General features: G+C 47.2%; 1 protein-coding gene across 9 annotated transcripts in view; it reads left to right on the top strand.

The window, feature by feature from the left end:
* Positions 1-16,872: 16,872 nt before the first annotated feature.
* Positions 16,873-18,109, top strand: part of LOC138581369 (uncharacterized) — a 3,536,879-nt gene continuing 3,535,642 nt past the window's right edge. For all 9 annotated transcript variants that reach the window (XR_011304538.1, XR_011304537.1, XM_069652654.1 and 6 more), the window contains exon 1: positions 16,873-16,935. Coding sequence is in view for 7 of the 9 variants with exons in the window: in XM_069652654.1 (XP_069508755.1) it covers positions 16,921-16,935 (15 nt within the window). In the remaining 2 variants the exon portion in view is untranslated. The remainder of the gene's footprint in view (positions 16,936-18,109) is intronic.

Raw genomic sequence — 18,109 nt, 5'->3', positions numbered from 1 at the left:
ATACATGCGTTTCCGTTTCAATATCTTTCTTTCAAACTTGTTGCTAAGTGAAAGGAATGGTTCGACAACCAACCCCAGATGCAGACTATGCAGAAAAGGAAACAAAATTGAATTAATCCAACATCTTGTATTGACCTGTGCCGAGTTGAGATATGAAAGAGATTTGGAAATGGCTGATATCTTCAGACACTACGGCTCCAGATACAGTAAGGAGTGGTGGAAAATTTTAATTGAAGGAGAAAAAACGCACATTATCCTGGCATTGTCAAAATTCTTGCTACTAATCCTTGGAAGGTTGGAAATAGTAAGCATAAACTAAATCGCAACATCAATCTGCTGTTTTAAAGATGAAATTAAGTGACCGGGTGCGGCTCGGCACTGTTAAAGTATTTCTTTGTTGAATATTTTTTTTTGGAGCTTTGTTTTTTTCTCTATTTTAGTGGCATGTATGAATTGACAGACTTTCTAAATATTTGTTTTTTCTTCTCTTTATGATGTAATCTAGAGTATTGGCGAAAGGTTTTCAAAATTGTAAACCATGTAATGCCAAATGAAAAATAAAAAAATAAATTGTACAAAAAATGTAATAGTACATAACTTGCAATGTAATTGTTGAATAGTTTATTGTAATTTAATATGTTTTGTATGTAATCTTACTAGATATGCATTAACAGTTCTATTTTTCCTAGGCCTCGTTTTATATTTATTTCCCTCAATATCATTGATTTACAAAACAACAATACATGGACATCAATTGACAGAACAATAACTAATAATTATGTGACGTAATGCTTGATAATGCATCAAGCATTACGACCAGGCTGAAGATGAAGGGACACGAGTGTGGACAGAAACAACGATCAATTGATATGCCAATGAGTCAACCCTTTTTTGTGTGACTTGAACACTGTATTGTGGTCTAACCATGCACAATGCTGTGCAAGTATGCCGATGATGTATGGATTTTAGCATGCAGCAAAGATGCATTTAATTTTAAACGTTGATGAATATTACCTCTCTGTCACATAGCATTAATAAGAGTAATCAATAGTAGTCGTAATTGAAACATATGTTGTGGATGGAATTATGCATCACCTTGTTAGAACAATTAAGGAGTAGAGCCAGTCCACAAGGAGTTGCATTGGCTTGCAAGTCAAGGATAAAACATTTACAATGGCTACTCAATCTAATGACCCAGCTTTCATTATTTATACCTCTGTCTCATTTACCCTATTTTACATACACCACATCATATGGTGTTCTTCCATTGCACCATATCATTGATGCCCATTCATGCTACAATTACTTCCAATAAAATATCATGCCTCTGTTACTATTTTGCACCATTCCTTCACTCGTTACTGACTTCCCTACCCTTGCCTAGCTTGCCACCCCTTTCATTTACCCACATTGCCCATTAAGTAATTGCTTGTAAATCACCCCCTTCCATTGCCCTGGTTCGCATGTACATGTCAGATCACATTTATTTGCCATTCATGGTATTCAAGACACGAGAAGAAGTTGTGGTAGGGTACTTGATGGTAATTGTAGCTATGGGAACTTCCCATGAACAACACAGTCAAAGACGGTGAGTAGACTTGACATTTATTGTTCAGACACATTGCACTTTCTTGTAAAGGTTGCTGCATATTTCAATTTGTGGTAGCAGAGGTAACTGCGTGGGGTGTCATCCATGGATATGGTGATGGAGAGAGAGTAAGTCTGACCAATAATATGTATTTGTGGTGTGTACTAAGCTGAGGAGCTTTCCTTCAAAACACTTACACTTTTCAGAAAAGGCCATGGAAAGGGATGAAAAGGATGGCATCTCAGATGCACACGTTCTCACGTCCTTTCAAAGGAAAAGCTTTAAGAGGACAATATTGTCTATTATGTGCATAGAATATGACCAGTAATGGTATTATTATAATAATATGTAACACCTGTTACATCCTTCTGCGCGTGTTATTGAACTGTCCACAAAAGTGAGTACCACAATCTACCATCATTTTATTATTCATGGTTATTACTGGGGGTGCTACCAAACTCTTTTTTGTAATGAACTCACAAGAGTTCAAGAATGCCATCAGAAAAGTGGAGCAGCAGTCAAACAGAATAAAAGCAAGGAAAAACTCTATTAAGATATAGGGCCTCATCATGAGTTGTGTGTAGTATCCTGGCGCTAATTGAGCCGGGATACCGCCCAACGTAATTAGCGTTACCGCAACTCAGTTCGGCGCAATTTGTGCCGGATCCCAAGTTGCACGGGGAGGTAAATGCCCATTCCCATTGGGTCCGCTGTACACAATGGGTATTTCTTGGTGCTTTCAGGAGCGGCGCAATTAGCGCCACGCTAATAGTGCCGGAAACGATGGAAAATGGTGATTTTTTACCTCAGCAAAAATCTGGAGGTAAAACTCCCATTTTCCACCCAACTCGATATTGGGCGGAGCGGTAAATGCAGTGGTAATAGCGTTACCGCCACATTTTACTGATCCGTGCAACTAGTGATGCTGCCCATGGAGTCTAACTTCGTTGGCAAGTAGGAATCCTACTAAGTGGCTGTGGATTGCAATATACCAAAGGTTTATGGGCCACATTGTTAGCCAACATAGCAATATGCACTATGAACACACACATGTGGCCTTTGCTCCTTTTCTTCTTACTGTGGAGGCCCACATGTTCAGGACAACATTGCAGAAATCAAGATGATTGCTGGACTAGATCTACACAGAAGTCAGTAAGCCCCTCAAAACTCTGCTCATTCTACGCATGCTTGAATTTTAGTGATTTCATCTTTTTTGTCTTTTTTTTTTGTTGCACTTTGCACATGTGGTCCTGGGAGCAACAGTCCACTCTGGCTGGTGGGCAATTGCCCCTTTTCCCCCTTCCCGGTCCGTCCGTGCCGTCTCTATATATTAACCTACCGCTTTTCATCCACCTATATCCATGCATCTGTATTTCATGCTGTAACCATCTCTATATGTCCAATATGATTTCTAAAATGAGTATGTGCGTTTTTATTCCTCACTGAAGGTGTGTAGCGAATAGTTAATTAGCTGAACTAGGTGCATTGAGTAATGTTGCAATAGGTTGTAGAGTCCCAACAGTGAAATCATTTAACCAATGGATAGAATTTCAGAAGTCGTATTAGGGTCAATGTGGAAAAGCATGTTTTCATGGTGTGCATTCAAATTCTGTTTTTTGAGAAGTGAGTAGATGGCTTGGACGTGTACAGGCGCGATACAATTTGGTTTCATTGTGATGTTGTTGCTTTGCTTTACATTGAAGAAATACTGGCACTTGTTTGTAAAAACTCTTTCGACAGTAATGCAATCACCACTTAGCCCGATCTGAACCTTATGGGTAGACAAATCTGCACGCCAACCAAACTTCTGCAGGATGTCTTCCATTCTGTGCATCCATATCAAACAATACATACATGCCATGGGCAGTAATGCTTGTTTCTGTACACTAGCAAACGTACGTGTTCTGCAACCAGGGTCGGACTGGAGCATAAAATGATGTCGGTGAAAATAAACAGGTGGCCCACATTTGCAAATGGCAATTCATTCCTTTTGTAACAGACTGAATAGTACCCAAGGGGGATTTCTTGGATAAAATTAAATAATAATTGTGAAATTTAAAGAATATTTAATCTGCAACAATGGTCAAAGCTGCTAGCCAAATCGGGAAGTAACTCATGTCCCACATTGGCCAAAAAAACTGGCCCACTCTAGCATTTTGCGTTTTTGTCCAATTGCCCTATAGGGAAGTCCGAGCCCTGTCTGCACCTCGCCCAGAGGCGGATCTAACGGTCGCCAGGCAGACAAATGGCAACGGGCCCCTGTCCCAGGCCCCGCCCCTTCCACTCAGCACAGAGCCCTGTCTGTTGTGACGTCACTCCAGTTCGAGTTGAGTCGTGTGTACATTTGTTCTGCCCTTCTCTCACAGCGTTAACCGTTTAGCCCAAAATTGTGAAAGAAGAGCAGAACTGTTTAGGGTGTGCGTTTGTTACTGTGGGGATGGGGGCAGGCTACCAGGTATGAGTTACATGTTGGCTGTGTTGGAGGCAGGGCACCAAGTATGGGCCAGGTTTCTTGTCTTATTCGCTAGCGCCACGGTTTCCTTCCCTAGGCACTACACTACAGTACGAAGCTGTGAAGGGGACTCAATTTCTTGGTGGGATTTTCTCGTGAAAAGCACCCTGAGCTGGGGACAGTCATGAATGAGAAAGCCTCACTCCATCCCATTCCCCCATCACGACCTGCACCGGTGAAGGGAAACGCCCGCCTTTGGCTGGATGGAGTGAGCACAGGCTGTGGCCCCGTGCAGTGCCGCCTGCACTGATGCACGCACTGGAGGTGGGGGCTGCCCCAGAGGAAGCCCCAGGACAGGGACCATCCCTGGCCCGGTGAGTCAGAGGCTCGGGCCCCGCTCAGAGGGGAATTCATTGACCACAGCAGTGCATATAGCAGCTGCCCGGCTCCCCGGCAGCACACAGGCCGCCATCTGGGGCCCACCTCGTTACCTCTGTGTCTCTCTATCTGTGTGTGTTTCTCTATCTTTCTCGTCCTGCCCGCCTTCTTCTCCCGTCCCCTCCATTGCCATCTTGTTCTTCATGTTTGTCTACCATCCTCTCACCTACTTTCTTCTCTCACCACATCGCCCTTCCACTTTACCCACAACTTCCTCTTCCATCCTATGTTCCGTCTTTCTTTCTCTTTACTCACTTTATATAATCTTTCTCACTCCCTCTCCCAGCCTCCCTGTCTTTCCTTATATTTCTTTCTCCTTCATTCTCTCCCTTCATCTCACTTCTCCCTTGCCCCTCTCTGTCTCCCTCGCCCCTCTTTCTCATCACCCTTCTCTTGTGACCATACTTTACTCCGCCCACCCAAAGCTCTGCCTCCATTCCCCACCTACCTAGAGCCCTGTGCCGTGCCAGGTGCTCCCCATGGGGCCCTTTGCCTTAAATCTGCCACTGACCTCGCCTACCTGCATCTGTGAAAGAATCCATAAAAATTGTGGGACCAGGCACCTTGATACCATTAAAATGGAAGTAAATATTGTGCTATGTGGAATACTTGAAATATTTCATTGTGTTTCACTGCATAGCTTGCCATTGAAAGCAGATATTAATATTGTTCATTTTTGTGGCATGTATTCCCTAAAACGAAAGCAACCAGTGGTTGTCTCTGAACACAGAATAAAGGGTCTCATTGTTATTTGTCCTTGAATCAACCGTACTAACAATTTGAAGGACACAATGGGCCTCATTATGAGTGGCCGGTAAAAAAAGCAAATTACCGGCATGCCTGTGCAACTGTGTCTGTGTTGCACTGCTGCCGGAATCAACGGTTGATTCTGAGTCAGCGTGCATGCGCATTCCGGCATGCCAGAAACGGCTGCACCGGCATGACAGTAAGGCCCTCCAAACCCCCGACAGCAGCATCATTGATGCTGCCGACACTGGCACCGGCACCCTAGATGCCGTAAGAAACGGTACCGTAAATACCGGTACCGCAAAAACCAGTACCGAAAGTGCTGGTACCAGAAGCAACATCATTGTGCCGGAACGGGAAACGCTCTGGCGGCCATCTTAAAAAACACAATCCATTGCAATCCTCTGCCTACAGCACCTGGACCGGAGACCCGTGCAGTGTATTAGCAAGCTGAGGACCATGGCTATCAAGAAAGGCACAGTGCGGCTGCGAAAGCCACGTTTCAGCGACGAGGAGCTGAACATGCTCACGGACACACTGGTGGAGCACGCAGACATAATTTTCTGCGCAGACCTGCGCCGGGCGGCTCAAATCTGCAAGAAAAATATATTGGAGGAGGTGGCGGAAAAAGTCTCTGCGGTGGGGAGAACACCACGCACTGCAACATCCTCTCTGCGAATCGCAGCCAGGGCCTGACCACAGGTGGAGGAGCACCATCCCCTATTAAGCTAGCATGATGGAAGGAGACGTGCAGCACAGTTATGGATATGGAGTCCATTGAGGGTGTTAGCTATGCAGAGATGGGAGTCCCTTCATCGGCCAATGGTGAGGGACCCTTAGCGTAATACAAATGTCACAACACACACCTAATACCCCAAGTACAATGACAGAGTCCAAATGGCAAGTAGATGAGAGCAAATACATGGCCCATCACCTCCCACCTAAAGTCAGCCCCTACAAAACCGCAAAGTCCCTGCCATGAAAACTCTCAACAAGCCACACTGACAGAAACCACATGAGTCCGCAATTGCAAACACATGCACCATCTGCATGCACACATACACATATACATCACCGTACAGATGCAGGCCTGACCACTGTGCCATCCCATTGCATGGTGCACACATCACCACTACGGATTTCACACTTGACCCACCCACCATGGCCATGGCCGCAGTGTAAACACCAATGCAACTACGCACATAGTGCAAGCACATCTGACCCACATCTAAAGAACACATGGCACACAGCCCCTGAGGCATGGCTACAACATGCAAGCCACTATACACCTGTAGGCCACCCAACAGACACCATGCACATCATGGCTGCACCAGAAGGATGCCCAAACACTGCACCCCCCCCAACTCTTGTAAGCACCATGGCCGCCCCTCCAACATGTCCTCGAGAATGCACAGGACTCAAAATGTACTAGCATCGACGTATGTAGGATGTACATTGACCCATGACTGATGCCCTGCCTCTCTGTCCCCCACAGGCACAGGATCGGACAGTGAGGTGGAACACACCGCGACACCCAGGAAAACACCTGCACAATTGAGCCGAGGGGACGACGACACCTCCAGGCGTTCTACATCAAGGGCTGCCCAGAAGCGTCCCACCGCTCCCAAGCCACAGCCCCACAGACAACAGGGCACACAGGCTGGAGAACAAGCCGAGCAGCAACCACCGGCACCTAGAAAGGAGCCCCCGCAAAGACACACTGCTGGCATCAAGACACCCCTGCCACAAAGGTCCCAACCCAAATAACAACATCTAGGCCACAGGAACACCTCAGGTGGAAGAGGTGGGATTCCCCAGTGGCCAGTGATGTGTAGGGGCCACAGTCAACGGCTACTTGTGATCTGGGTGAGGCGGCACAATCTGTGCAACACAGTGAAGAGGAGGAGAAGGAAGTGGAGGAAGCAGACATTGCAGGCAATAGCATGCCTGAAGACATGCCAAACACCCCACCCATGCTGCCTACCCCACAGTTCTCACCAGAACCTGGCTCAGGTGGACACAGCCCTGTGGATGACTTTATCGTAGCTGCAGGCAGCCCCGGAAGCACAGACACACCACCTCCTGTGCAACCACCAGCTGCACAATCCATCAGGGACCCGGAGGGGCGGCTGACCCGCATGGAGGAGCGCCAACAGGCCATGCATGACATGATCAGGCAGTATGTGGCGGAAGGTCAAGCCACACGCCGGCGCGTGCGGGAAGGAATGGCAGCCATGACACAGGCCGTCACCCAGTTGTTCGCCACCATGGCCCAACAGCGGAATGCAGAGACCGACACACAACCCACACCATCAACCAGCACAACCTCGGCGAGTTCAACCCAGACAAGCCCGGTGCGGAGGTCACTGTGTAGTATGCGCCGCACAGACCAACAACCCCCTCCGCCTAAAAGGGGCGTCAGTAGCCTGACACACATGTACATGCCATGAGGGAGTCCAATTGAACTTGCAGTAGGGGCAGTGGGGGGCATGGGTGTGTGGGGGTGTTGGGCGTGGGGAGTGTGGGGGTGTTGGGGGTTGGGGGTGTGTGGGGGTGTTGGGGGGTGGGGGTTAGGGGGTGGGGTGTGTGGGTGTGTGGGTGTGTTGGGGGTGGGGTGTGGGTGTGTAGGGGTGTTGGGGGGTCGGAGGGTAGGTGTTTGGGGGTGTTGGGAAGTCAATGTACATAGTTCTCATTTAATTAATACACCTGGTGTGCATAAGAAAAACACATGACTGGACATTGCTTTTTGAGTGTGTGTCATTTTATTTCTTTACAGTGTCCAGTGCCCAATGTCCTTCATTCCCAGTGCCTTGTGTTACCCAGTCCATCAAAAGTATTGTGCAATCAAAGTTTGGCGTACAACACGTCCTTCATTCACATTGTGCCGTGGGCGATATGCAGCATCTTCACCATCATCCTCCTCATCTTCAGGTGGACTCAGGTCCATGTCAGGGGGCAGGAGTGTGTCGGATGCGCATGTTGTGCAGCATGGGACATGCCAACACCATCTTGCCCACCTTCTCAGGCCTGTATATGAATGCCCCACCCACCCTGCTGAGGCATCAGAAACGGGCCTTCAACAGGCCAAAAGTCTGCTCAATCGTGACACGAGTGCGTGCATGTGCACGGTTGTAGTCCTCTTCGTGCCTGTTGACTGGTTTCCTGATGGGAGTCAGGAGCCACGGCTTCAGGGGATACCCAGCATCACCTGCACAGGAGCAATGGAAAGTGGATTAGTGAACATTGTTGTCATTCCTTGCGTGCAATGCCTGTACAGTGTTCATGGTCACATGCCACAGATTCATCATGACTGCACTTGACATTTCCTTATAGTAAGACCAAGGTAAGTGGACACAGGGATGATCCATGCTTGGGGGGGTATGTGTGCCGTTCACGTCTTAGGGACCTTTCCATCAGGTACAGCACTCACACAAATGAGTTGAGAATGACCATGATGTGCTGACATCTGATGGGTGTGTTGCATTTGAAATATGTACTATACATGTGGAGTGCATCATGACACATTTGCCTGATGTGCTTCATGATACACAGTGGTTTACTAATCATGTTTACGACTACTTGATGTCACCATGTACTTGTCCATCACTGCCTTCCCCCATATGACCAAGGCACAATGGCAAAGGTGGTATGGTCCGCCAGTGACGGCAAACGTTTCTGTGATGGGGCTGGGTGTGTACTGGCATGGTGGAGCAGAGGTACTGTGGATGGGTCCTGCGCCACTCGCTCATATGTTAGTTGTGGTAACTGATTGGTGATTACATTAGTTTCCTTGCTTGCACCATTGCAATTGGAAGTGTCCCTTGAGGTGCCTGGGCCGGTATACTGCTCTGCGGTGTACCTGTGGGGTGGGTGCAGTGACAGAGATTTCCATGTGTGGCAGTTGGATTTGGCTCAGACATGGCTGCATGCCCTGTGATGTACTTTGCTGCGCTCATGTATTTCATGCATTGTGTCTGCAGGGTGGTGCATCGTGGTACCTGTGGTTCATGTCTGATGGTGTTTCAGGTGCATGTGCTGGGGTGGGCGCTATGTATGTTGATTATATTTACACACAGCTGTGTAGGCATGCCACATCTGCATCCATTGGCTGTGTCCAACATTCTGTTGAGGTAATTGGGGTCACAGTTTTTGCCACCCAGGTTGCTCTGTTCCCCCCCCCTCGAACAACACCCCTCATACCTCAGCCAGCAGACATGTTGCCTATGCATGTGGTCCCCCACCCCAGACAACACCCCTCATTGCCCTGTCATTAGACTTACCCAGCAGCCAGGTACGTGGTGCAGCACGTCGTGCCATGTAGCTGGGAAGCGTGGAGTTGCGCAGCACCATGGCATCATGTGTGGATCCCGGGAATCTTGCACAGCAATGCATTATTATTTTGCTTGCATGGCACACCATCTGGACATTCAGGGAATGGTAGAGCATCCTGTTCCAGTACACTACCTCCTCAGCATGCCAGACTACCAGCTCCACATGGGTGCAGTCGAGGACACCGATTACGTTTGGCATGCCTGCCAGTGCATGGAATGCTATTTGGAAGCATTCTCCTCCGCAGTCAGTGGTAAATATATGTAGTCCCTTCCATGTTTCTGGAGGGCATCTAGCACATGGTTGAGCACACGGGAGAAACATGATTGTGAGATGCCATGCAGTTGCCCCACTGTGTGCTGGTAGGTGCCTGTGGCAAGGAAGTGTAGCACAGACACTACCTTCAGCAAGGGGGGATGCCTGTCTGGATGTTGATGAGGCTTACCAGGTCGTCATGGATGAGGTCCACTATTGTGCATATGGTGTTCCTGTGTTGGTGGTACAGGGTGTGGATCTGTGCAGGGGTTAGGTCAAATGGACTGGCCCTTAGGTGAGGGATTTGTGGCTGCCTGTGGGGTACAACTGCCTGCACTGGTGGTATGTGCTGGCCCTGTCTCACCATCTTTCTTCTGCACTGCATTCCCTGGTTCAATGCCTACTGGAGAAGTAGCAGTGCAGGCATGTCCTCCAGCCCCAGTATTGCAACTGCCAATGGTAGAAATGTGTGTTTGGAAGGGGTGTGGTGTTTGGGTGTGCTCCTTTTGTGCTGTGCCAGACTCCATTGCCTCCACCTGTGCTGATTGTGTGCACCTGCGGCAGGTTTCAACACAGCAGATTGCTATTAACGTCTGCCCCGCGATGCCGGTGTGGATGGCATCATGGTAACCGTTTTTACCGGCATTGCGATGCCGGTAAGTGCATGTCCGTGGACCTCATAATGTGCACTTCCTTGCAGCATGCCTGTGTTCCTGGCACGGCTGCTCCATGCCCGCGCTCATTCCGGGAAGGTGCTAACCGGTCACAATGGGTCCCTGCAGATGCCGGTAGCACTGGCATCGCGGGTCGTAATGCACCGGTCCGGTAGACGATGCCGGCATTCCCATACCGGTATCATTATTACCGGACCGCCAACCTTGTAATGAGGCCCAATGTGTCGAATATCCACACATAATTGAGAAGATTCACTATATCAAAAGCGGATATAGGAAAGTTCCGTTTCTACTACTGAGATATTTCGTCCAAAGCTGTTGGTCACCGTCACACAGAGAGAATGGAAACTCAAGACATAATGTAAGCATAGCTTTACATAATATTTAGGCGAGTGAAGATGACATATGTGTTATATGCTTGATAATTAACGATGTGACAGATGAATGTTCAATTTGACGCAAAGAATAGACATTGTACATGTTAACTTTAACCCAAACTGATAGTTAACATATTTATGTACTGTGTATATTCTATTGTAAACTGGGCACTGAAATATAATTTTGCATTCTCAGATTTACATACCTATGTTCTGCCGATGTGTGCCTGCCATGGTTTCATCTTTCGGTTGACGGCTTCTTTAACCGTAATTGGACAATAATCGTCAACAACGCATCTCTGATAACCATTATCTGGGACGATCGCCAGACACCAATGTGCCCTTTTGCAGTTGCAATAATAAGGAGCAATGTGGCTGCCTATGGAGTATGAGAATGTGCAGATGTGAAAGTGTTGCATTTGAAAGTTAAACTATTCCATTCTTCATGCTACAGGAACGCCATGTGCGTCAATCAAACATTGTGATGGAGCATAAGAACTTTCACTCTAGCGATTGAATTCTTTGGTCCAGTCCGGGACGACTCGTATGTCCTGGTGGTCATGGATGAATATTCGAAATTCCCAGAAGTGCAGCTGGTACCATCCACGGCAGCTACCTCGGTGATACCGGCATTAGATTGCATTCTCAAAGCATACAGAATTCCCAAAAGGATCAAGTCCGACAATGGTCCCCCATTTACGAGTGTGGATTTTGCCAACTTTGCACGGTCATTACAAGTTGCCCATGTGACAGGCAAACCTTTTGAACAAACATTATACCAGCTACTGAAAGACTATCACAACACACCCCATAGTACCACCAGTGTGTGACCTGCTGGCCTCATGTTCAGCCAAAGGATCAGAACCCGCATCTCACAAGGTGCATGTCTGGACATACCAGAGGTCTCAGATCTGCAAATCCAAGAAAAGGATGAAAAGGAAAAACTGAAGATGAAAATGGCAGCTGACGCCAAGAGGAGGACACAAGAGAACTCATGAGCTGAGGGCAACAGAGTGGTGGTGCGCCAAACACAAAGAAGGAAAGAAGACCCCCCCATTTGCCCTGGTTGTCCTTACTGTTACCCAGGTCTGCCAACACACTGCACGAGATGTGTGTACCCCCGTCCCACCCACCACAAATGCAGAACAGCAAGTATCTGCCAAACAACAGAACTGAGCCCCCTGCTATTGTTGTAAAGTGTGTTTAAGGGTGCCTTGCCTCCAGCTCTATGTCAGGCAAACAGCACCTATTAAAAAGAGTCATGCTGTGATTGCTTAATAGGTGCTGTTTAGTTTACATGACAATGAGCTAGTGACACGGCGCCTTGCGCACTGGGGGTAACATTGTACGGCCGCACCCTCTGTACGTACCTTGAGCCGGTGCTGGGTACCATGGTCACGGTGGAGGGTAGAGGGGTTAAGACCATCATGATATATGTATCTCACTTCAAAGCATGTGTAAAGGAGCCTGACACGTGGGATGCCACCGTGGCTTCCCCGAGGTTGTGGGACTCTGAGGAGTCTTACTAAGGTAACAGTGAGGCGTTGGATGACGAGTGGGAGACACGAGAGCCTCCGTCGCTGAGGAGCAGCCCCCTTGCGGGATGGGCGGCAGCCCGTCAGGGCCAAGAAGAAACCTGTAAGACTAATTGAAGAGATTGGTGTTGTATAATAATAGGGGACGCAGTACTTGTAGCAACAGCCTTTCTTTATTCTTATTTTGCACTAACAGGCATAACTGGTAAATAAGTTCACAGAGTTCACAGAGTGTCTATGGCCTGCAAGTGTAAGGCAGGCAGTGCCTGAGGTCTCAGGGTTGCCTTGCAGGCGGCGCCAAGATATCGCAAGGTCTGTACAATCGGTTAAGTTATGGTGACTGGTGGTTTAAGAAAGGGGGAGGTGTCATGTTGGCACACTAGTTGTAGCCTCATCATGTAGAGCCAGGGTCAGGGTGGGGGGCGTTATGGAGGAAGTGACGTGCCGGACGAGAGGGCCGGGGCCCATTTAGTAAGAATAAAGTTGTGGAGTGGAAGCACTGTTACGTGTGGGTCTCCTTCTTTGTAGTGGCGTGACACTGTGTGGCTGCGTTGTTGAAGGTGTTCACTCGGGCCACCAGCCAGGCCGACACCCTCCATTGCTGCCGGAAGCTAATTTTGCACTCAAATACCCAAAATGCTATAAATATAATGTGCTGTACAATATTAGGCAAGAACACGTGCCTGTGTTCCCTAAGTGTGAGGATCCTGTCTCACGCGATATCTCGCGAGACCACGCAGCAAAAGCGTGCATAGCTCCCGGAGCCTGCGACTTGCAGGGCGGACTAGGAGACAGAAGGACGCTCCCTGGTGCTACTCCTGCTGCATAGCTCTCAACCTTTCATGGTCACTGGGCGGGTGAATATACCCGATTTTGCATTTGGTGGGTGAGAAGCCCATTGATTGCTATGGGCGTGTGGGGAGTTTGGCGGGTGAGGGAGCTGCTTAAGTGGCGGGTGAGTTGAGAGGTATGCCTGCTGTCAGGATTGCGGCCTGACTGTGAGCACAACAGCAAGACTCTGCTCCATGCACAGAAGGCATTGTTAGGCAGAATCCTGTGCAGTTCCCTTGGGGAACACTGCAAAAAGATTAAGACTGCAGGAGTAAGCAGTAACCCAATTGGTAGCAGTCTGTACCACCCAGATTTACCTGGTAGCTGTGGTTGAGCAGTCAGACCTCTCTCAAGATGAGTAGGGCAGTATACAGAGGATACACAATAGGGCCAAAAACACAGTGGAGCAAACAAACACTGACTAGAGCTTGGTATCAAAAGTATATAATTATTTATTTTAAAACACACTTTATGAAATACACTAAGCACTATAGATCAAAGCAAGTTCAAACACAATCAGAAAAAGTATACACACCACCCTTAATAATTATTAGACAAGTCTAGGTCAAAAACAACACTATTTGTAAAACAGATGCGAGCACTTAAGCTAGATGGCACTCCAATAATTAAGTTAGAGGGAGAGAAAAAGACAGGTCATGAAAATAAAACAGGTCCCAACACTTTTCTAAGACCACAGCAAGCTAGTGAAGTCAGGGTCTACTGTAGAGCCAAAGTTCATAGGCCAGGGCCACTTTAAATGGAACAAGGCGAAATGTGCCCAAGATCACACAGTTTCAAAATGCATTCAAGTCTTTGCTAAATGTTCAAAAGAGGTTGGTTTGATGCGAAAGATAAAGTTAGAAGGTCTGGGCGACAACCCAGTTGGAAAGCCAAGGATTTAAAGGTCACCTTTAGCGATCCGAAGAAAGGGAGGCCAGGCGGAACACAGTACTTTTTAAAAGGGAGGAAGCTCCAGCGGTGGCAGTTGTTCCTGGCAGCGGGTGCAGTTTGTGGTTACGACCAGGGGAAGAGAAGATCTCGTCGAGGAGGAAACTTGGAGTCGTTGCACTGCCCAGAGATGAAACCAGCCGCGGAGTTCGTTCGGTTAAAAGGTGCGCTCCTTTTATTTGCGGTCCCAGTGGGCTCAAGCTTGGCTATCCGGCCGCCGGGTGCGTGGCACTGGCGATTCGACCAAGGGGCGTCCTGGAAGGCGAATGTCGAACTGGTTGTCCCCACCAGCTCAGAGGGAGAAGACTCTTGCAGCAGAAGATCTTCTCTTGTCGTCAGGGAAGTGCTGAGGTCATTGCAGCAGGGCTCCACCGGTGGTGTCGTCGTTGCAGATGGCTCAGCTTCTCCCCTCTTTGGATTTCTTAGGTCCCGTGGCGACGTCTGAAGTTCCAGTCCCAAAAGCCCTGCTTTTATGCAGAAAAACCCCCATTCAAACAGCGTAGCTGTCACTCATACATGCTAAGTGGTGAGCCGGGCGGCTCACCACTGGGCCAATCAAGACAGAGTGCGACTTGGGTTGCTAAGGCAACGAAGTCCAGGGTGCCAATTCCCCCACCCACACATCCTGTGAATCCCAGACAGAGTGGCACCAGTTGGAGGGCTTCTGTGGAGAAGCCTGCCAAAAACTGGAACAAAGGGCCCGACCTTGGTTGGAGTTACAGAGACGGACACGTACGCCATTTTGCGAAAGAGCTCTGGCAAAAAGACCCAACCGGCGATTTTATATTAATTTAATAAACTGGCGGTACCTTTACAATGCACCAAAAAAGTGGTGGGTTTAAAAAGAATGGGAAAATCCCATAGGAAATATTCCGTTGGAATATTTTGCGTGGTAACCACTGCCACCAGCCAGAAACTCGACAAGGGGGGACTGGACAGTGCCCTCTTTGAAACAGACCCAGGGGTAATCTAATTAACCCCTTCCAGTACTTACACAATATGATGGTTTGTACTGGTTCTGTTCACAATTTTGGACTAATAAAGCCAATGGTGACTTTACATGCCCTGGGAGACAGTAGACAGTCCCAGGGTATGGAGTCTATGTTTGGGGGTCACTCTGACACCCCTGTGTTACTGCACTGAGGGTGCTGTGTAACACATATATCAAAACAGATGATACCCTATGGAGTAAAAGACCCCATAGCCCATAAGCACCTACCAAGTCAAAGACATACCTCAAATCAGGGGCGTTGCTAGGGGGGGGCTAAGGGGGCTATAGCCCCTGATCTTTTGGTTGTAGCCCCGGATAGAATCTCAGGAGCTACAGCCAAAAGACTAGCTAGCCCCCAGTCCCAACAGTTCTGACATCAGCGTAGCCCCAGGTCTTTTCCAGACCTAGCAACTCCCCTGCCTCAAATCATGCCTAAGAGTGAGAGAAACAGAGTCTCACTCTTAGCAGGAGAAAGAAACAAACCCCAAAAATCCAGCAAAGCTGCTGGGGGACTCACTAGGTTAGGGAAATTAGCCTTATTAGAGAATTCTCCCTAACAGGCATAAACCCATTGCTGTGACACAACAGCAATGATTGCCACATAGACTGAGTTCATTTATACTTTAGAAACATAATCCAACAGCAGTGGTGGTCTCAGAGACTCCATGAACACTACATAGTCCACTTGTATGCATATCCTATGTGTTGTTCAGGTAAATAAAGCCTACCACCACTTATTCTGCACTCTGTACTTCTTCCAGGCTACCACACTAAGTAAGAATACAAATTCGAATATATAAAAACTCACTAGGTAGTCACTAAATTCACAGTCGGGGAGAGGGACGATTTTACGCAAGGGAAAAGGGTGTTTACAAAATAAAACGTAACACGTGTAACACTATTGATAGGCAGAATATCGGCGCGTGGCATCTCGCGGTAGAGATCTCCCTTGTATCTGGAACCCACGCTTACAAGTTGTAAATATACACCGAACATTCTTTTGCTTTCTTCCAAATGGTTCCATGGCAATAGCTCTCTAGGCCTTTCTATTGTGACGTCGCCTGTCATCGGTTACTGACGTCAGCGACGTCTCAGCTCGGACTCTCTACGTCCTCTCCTGTCGCCCTTGGGGCTCGGGTGAGAGCAGAGTGTGGGGTTCGCTTTCATTTAAAAGAGATTTTTAAAATGTTTATGTTTCTTTTTTTCATACACGGTCTCTATAACGGCGCTTGTGCTGGCGATTGGTTTCACCTGCGTCGCCGTCGTATAATTGTTGTATGTAAGGTGTTATTTTATTGGTGATCAGAGCTTGAAAACTTGTTCGGCTAGTCATGTTTAAAGCGTTCTTCGCGTGAGGCTGTCTACCACTTGTCTTTATTGATTGGACTCCTTCATGTTTACTTTCTTAAAACGTTTTGCTTTTTTGGTATGGGGAATGCCACCTCTCGTTTATGTAGTCTCCTAAGGAGACTTGCCGTGCGCGCTCCAGTTTATTGGCCGTAGAGGTTGTAATTGAATATTTGTGTCCCCATTAATGACTTTTATTTCATCCTCTAACTACTAAACCTGGTACATTTATTTCTAAGTTTTGAGGGGTTTATTTACCGGTAAAACGCCCCTCTGGGTTACATCTTTTAAATGAATCGGATTCCAACATAGTGGATAGTACCGCTTCAAAACTGATTTTATCCTCTGTGTGCTGCAGAGTCGAAGTGACAAAGATGAGTTAACGGAAGTCGGGCTTCATAAGGCATAATGGAGCAACTGAAGGTAAGAACATTGTACTATAGAAATGTGTGTTGAAGAGGGTGGTTGTGGTCAGAAAACTGTTTCTTAGAAGTTGGAAATATGTACGGATGTGCAACATAAATGATTGAATCATGGGTATGGCGAACCAATCAACCTAGAAATATTTTCATGCAAGTACCTAATGCGTTTGATCTAATCGGGATTCATTAGAAACACGTGTATGTACAGTTTTCCGGAACGTGACGTCTGCCTTTTATGTGGCAAATGTGCCTCACTGGCTTTGCTCAATAGGACACATGCCAACATTTGCAGCAGCTGGGAGGGAGATTCTCTGCAAGTAATCGGGAGAGCTGAATTTCCCCATTAGAATGCATTGGGGATAGAATTATTTTCGGAGGGAGGCAGTAAAAAACAGCAACATTTTTGCTAATCAAATCATGAGTTTCCCTCCTAAATTGGGAGGGTTGGCATGTATGCCTCGTTAAAAGTATGGTGCTAGGGTAAAAACAAGTTGTATTTTAAATACATCCTGTTTTTAAAGTACCGCCTTATTATGCATGTAATATTTACGGCGTGGGGTACATATAAACTTCTGCATTGGGTTAATACCCTCTCACTTCTACTGCACTACACTCCCTCTTCCATTCAATTTAATTGCTCTATTTACTGTTTTGTTGATCTGGTTCACAATTGTATATTGCTTCTACTGTTACTGTTATATTGTTAATGTTAAATGTATAATGTTGTTAAAATGTGCAGCGCTCTGGAGTAAAGCGATATATAAACTAAATAAATACAAATAATGAAGATTACCCCTGCATACTGCGCAGGGATTCTTGATTCTATTAAAGACAAGGAGGCAAGCATTATGCTTCAACTTTAATACCACTCTTCAGCAGTTTCAACAAAATAACAGAAAAAAACACTGAAAATAATCTCAACTACTCATTTTCTTATTTCTTTCTCTTAAAACTACATTTCCCTCTGTTCTCTGCAGTCCTTGGCAGTCCTTGCTCTGTCTACTTGTCACTTCCTGTCCATATACTGCTCTTCTTTAGATGCTGTGAATTGCTCCACAGTTGTAACCTTAAATTAAACGAAAGTTCCAACAAAATTCCGGCTTCCAACTGCCTTGGGCCCACTGCTCGTCTGCTGCATCCTAGCACTCTCTCTCTGGTGTGTCGCCACTCATTCC

Source organism: Ambystoma mexicanum, chromosome 3p (genome assembly GCF_040938575.1).
Source record: "Ambystoma mexicanum isolate Mex_15411 chromosome 3p, UKY_AmexF1_1, whole genome shotgun sequence".
Taxonomy (NCBI): Eukaryota; Metazoa; Chordata; class Amphibia; order Caudata; family Ambystomatidae; genus Ambystoma; species Ambystoma mexicanum.
This window is presented reverse-complemented; position numbering and strand designations above follow the sequence as displayed.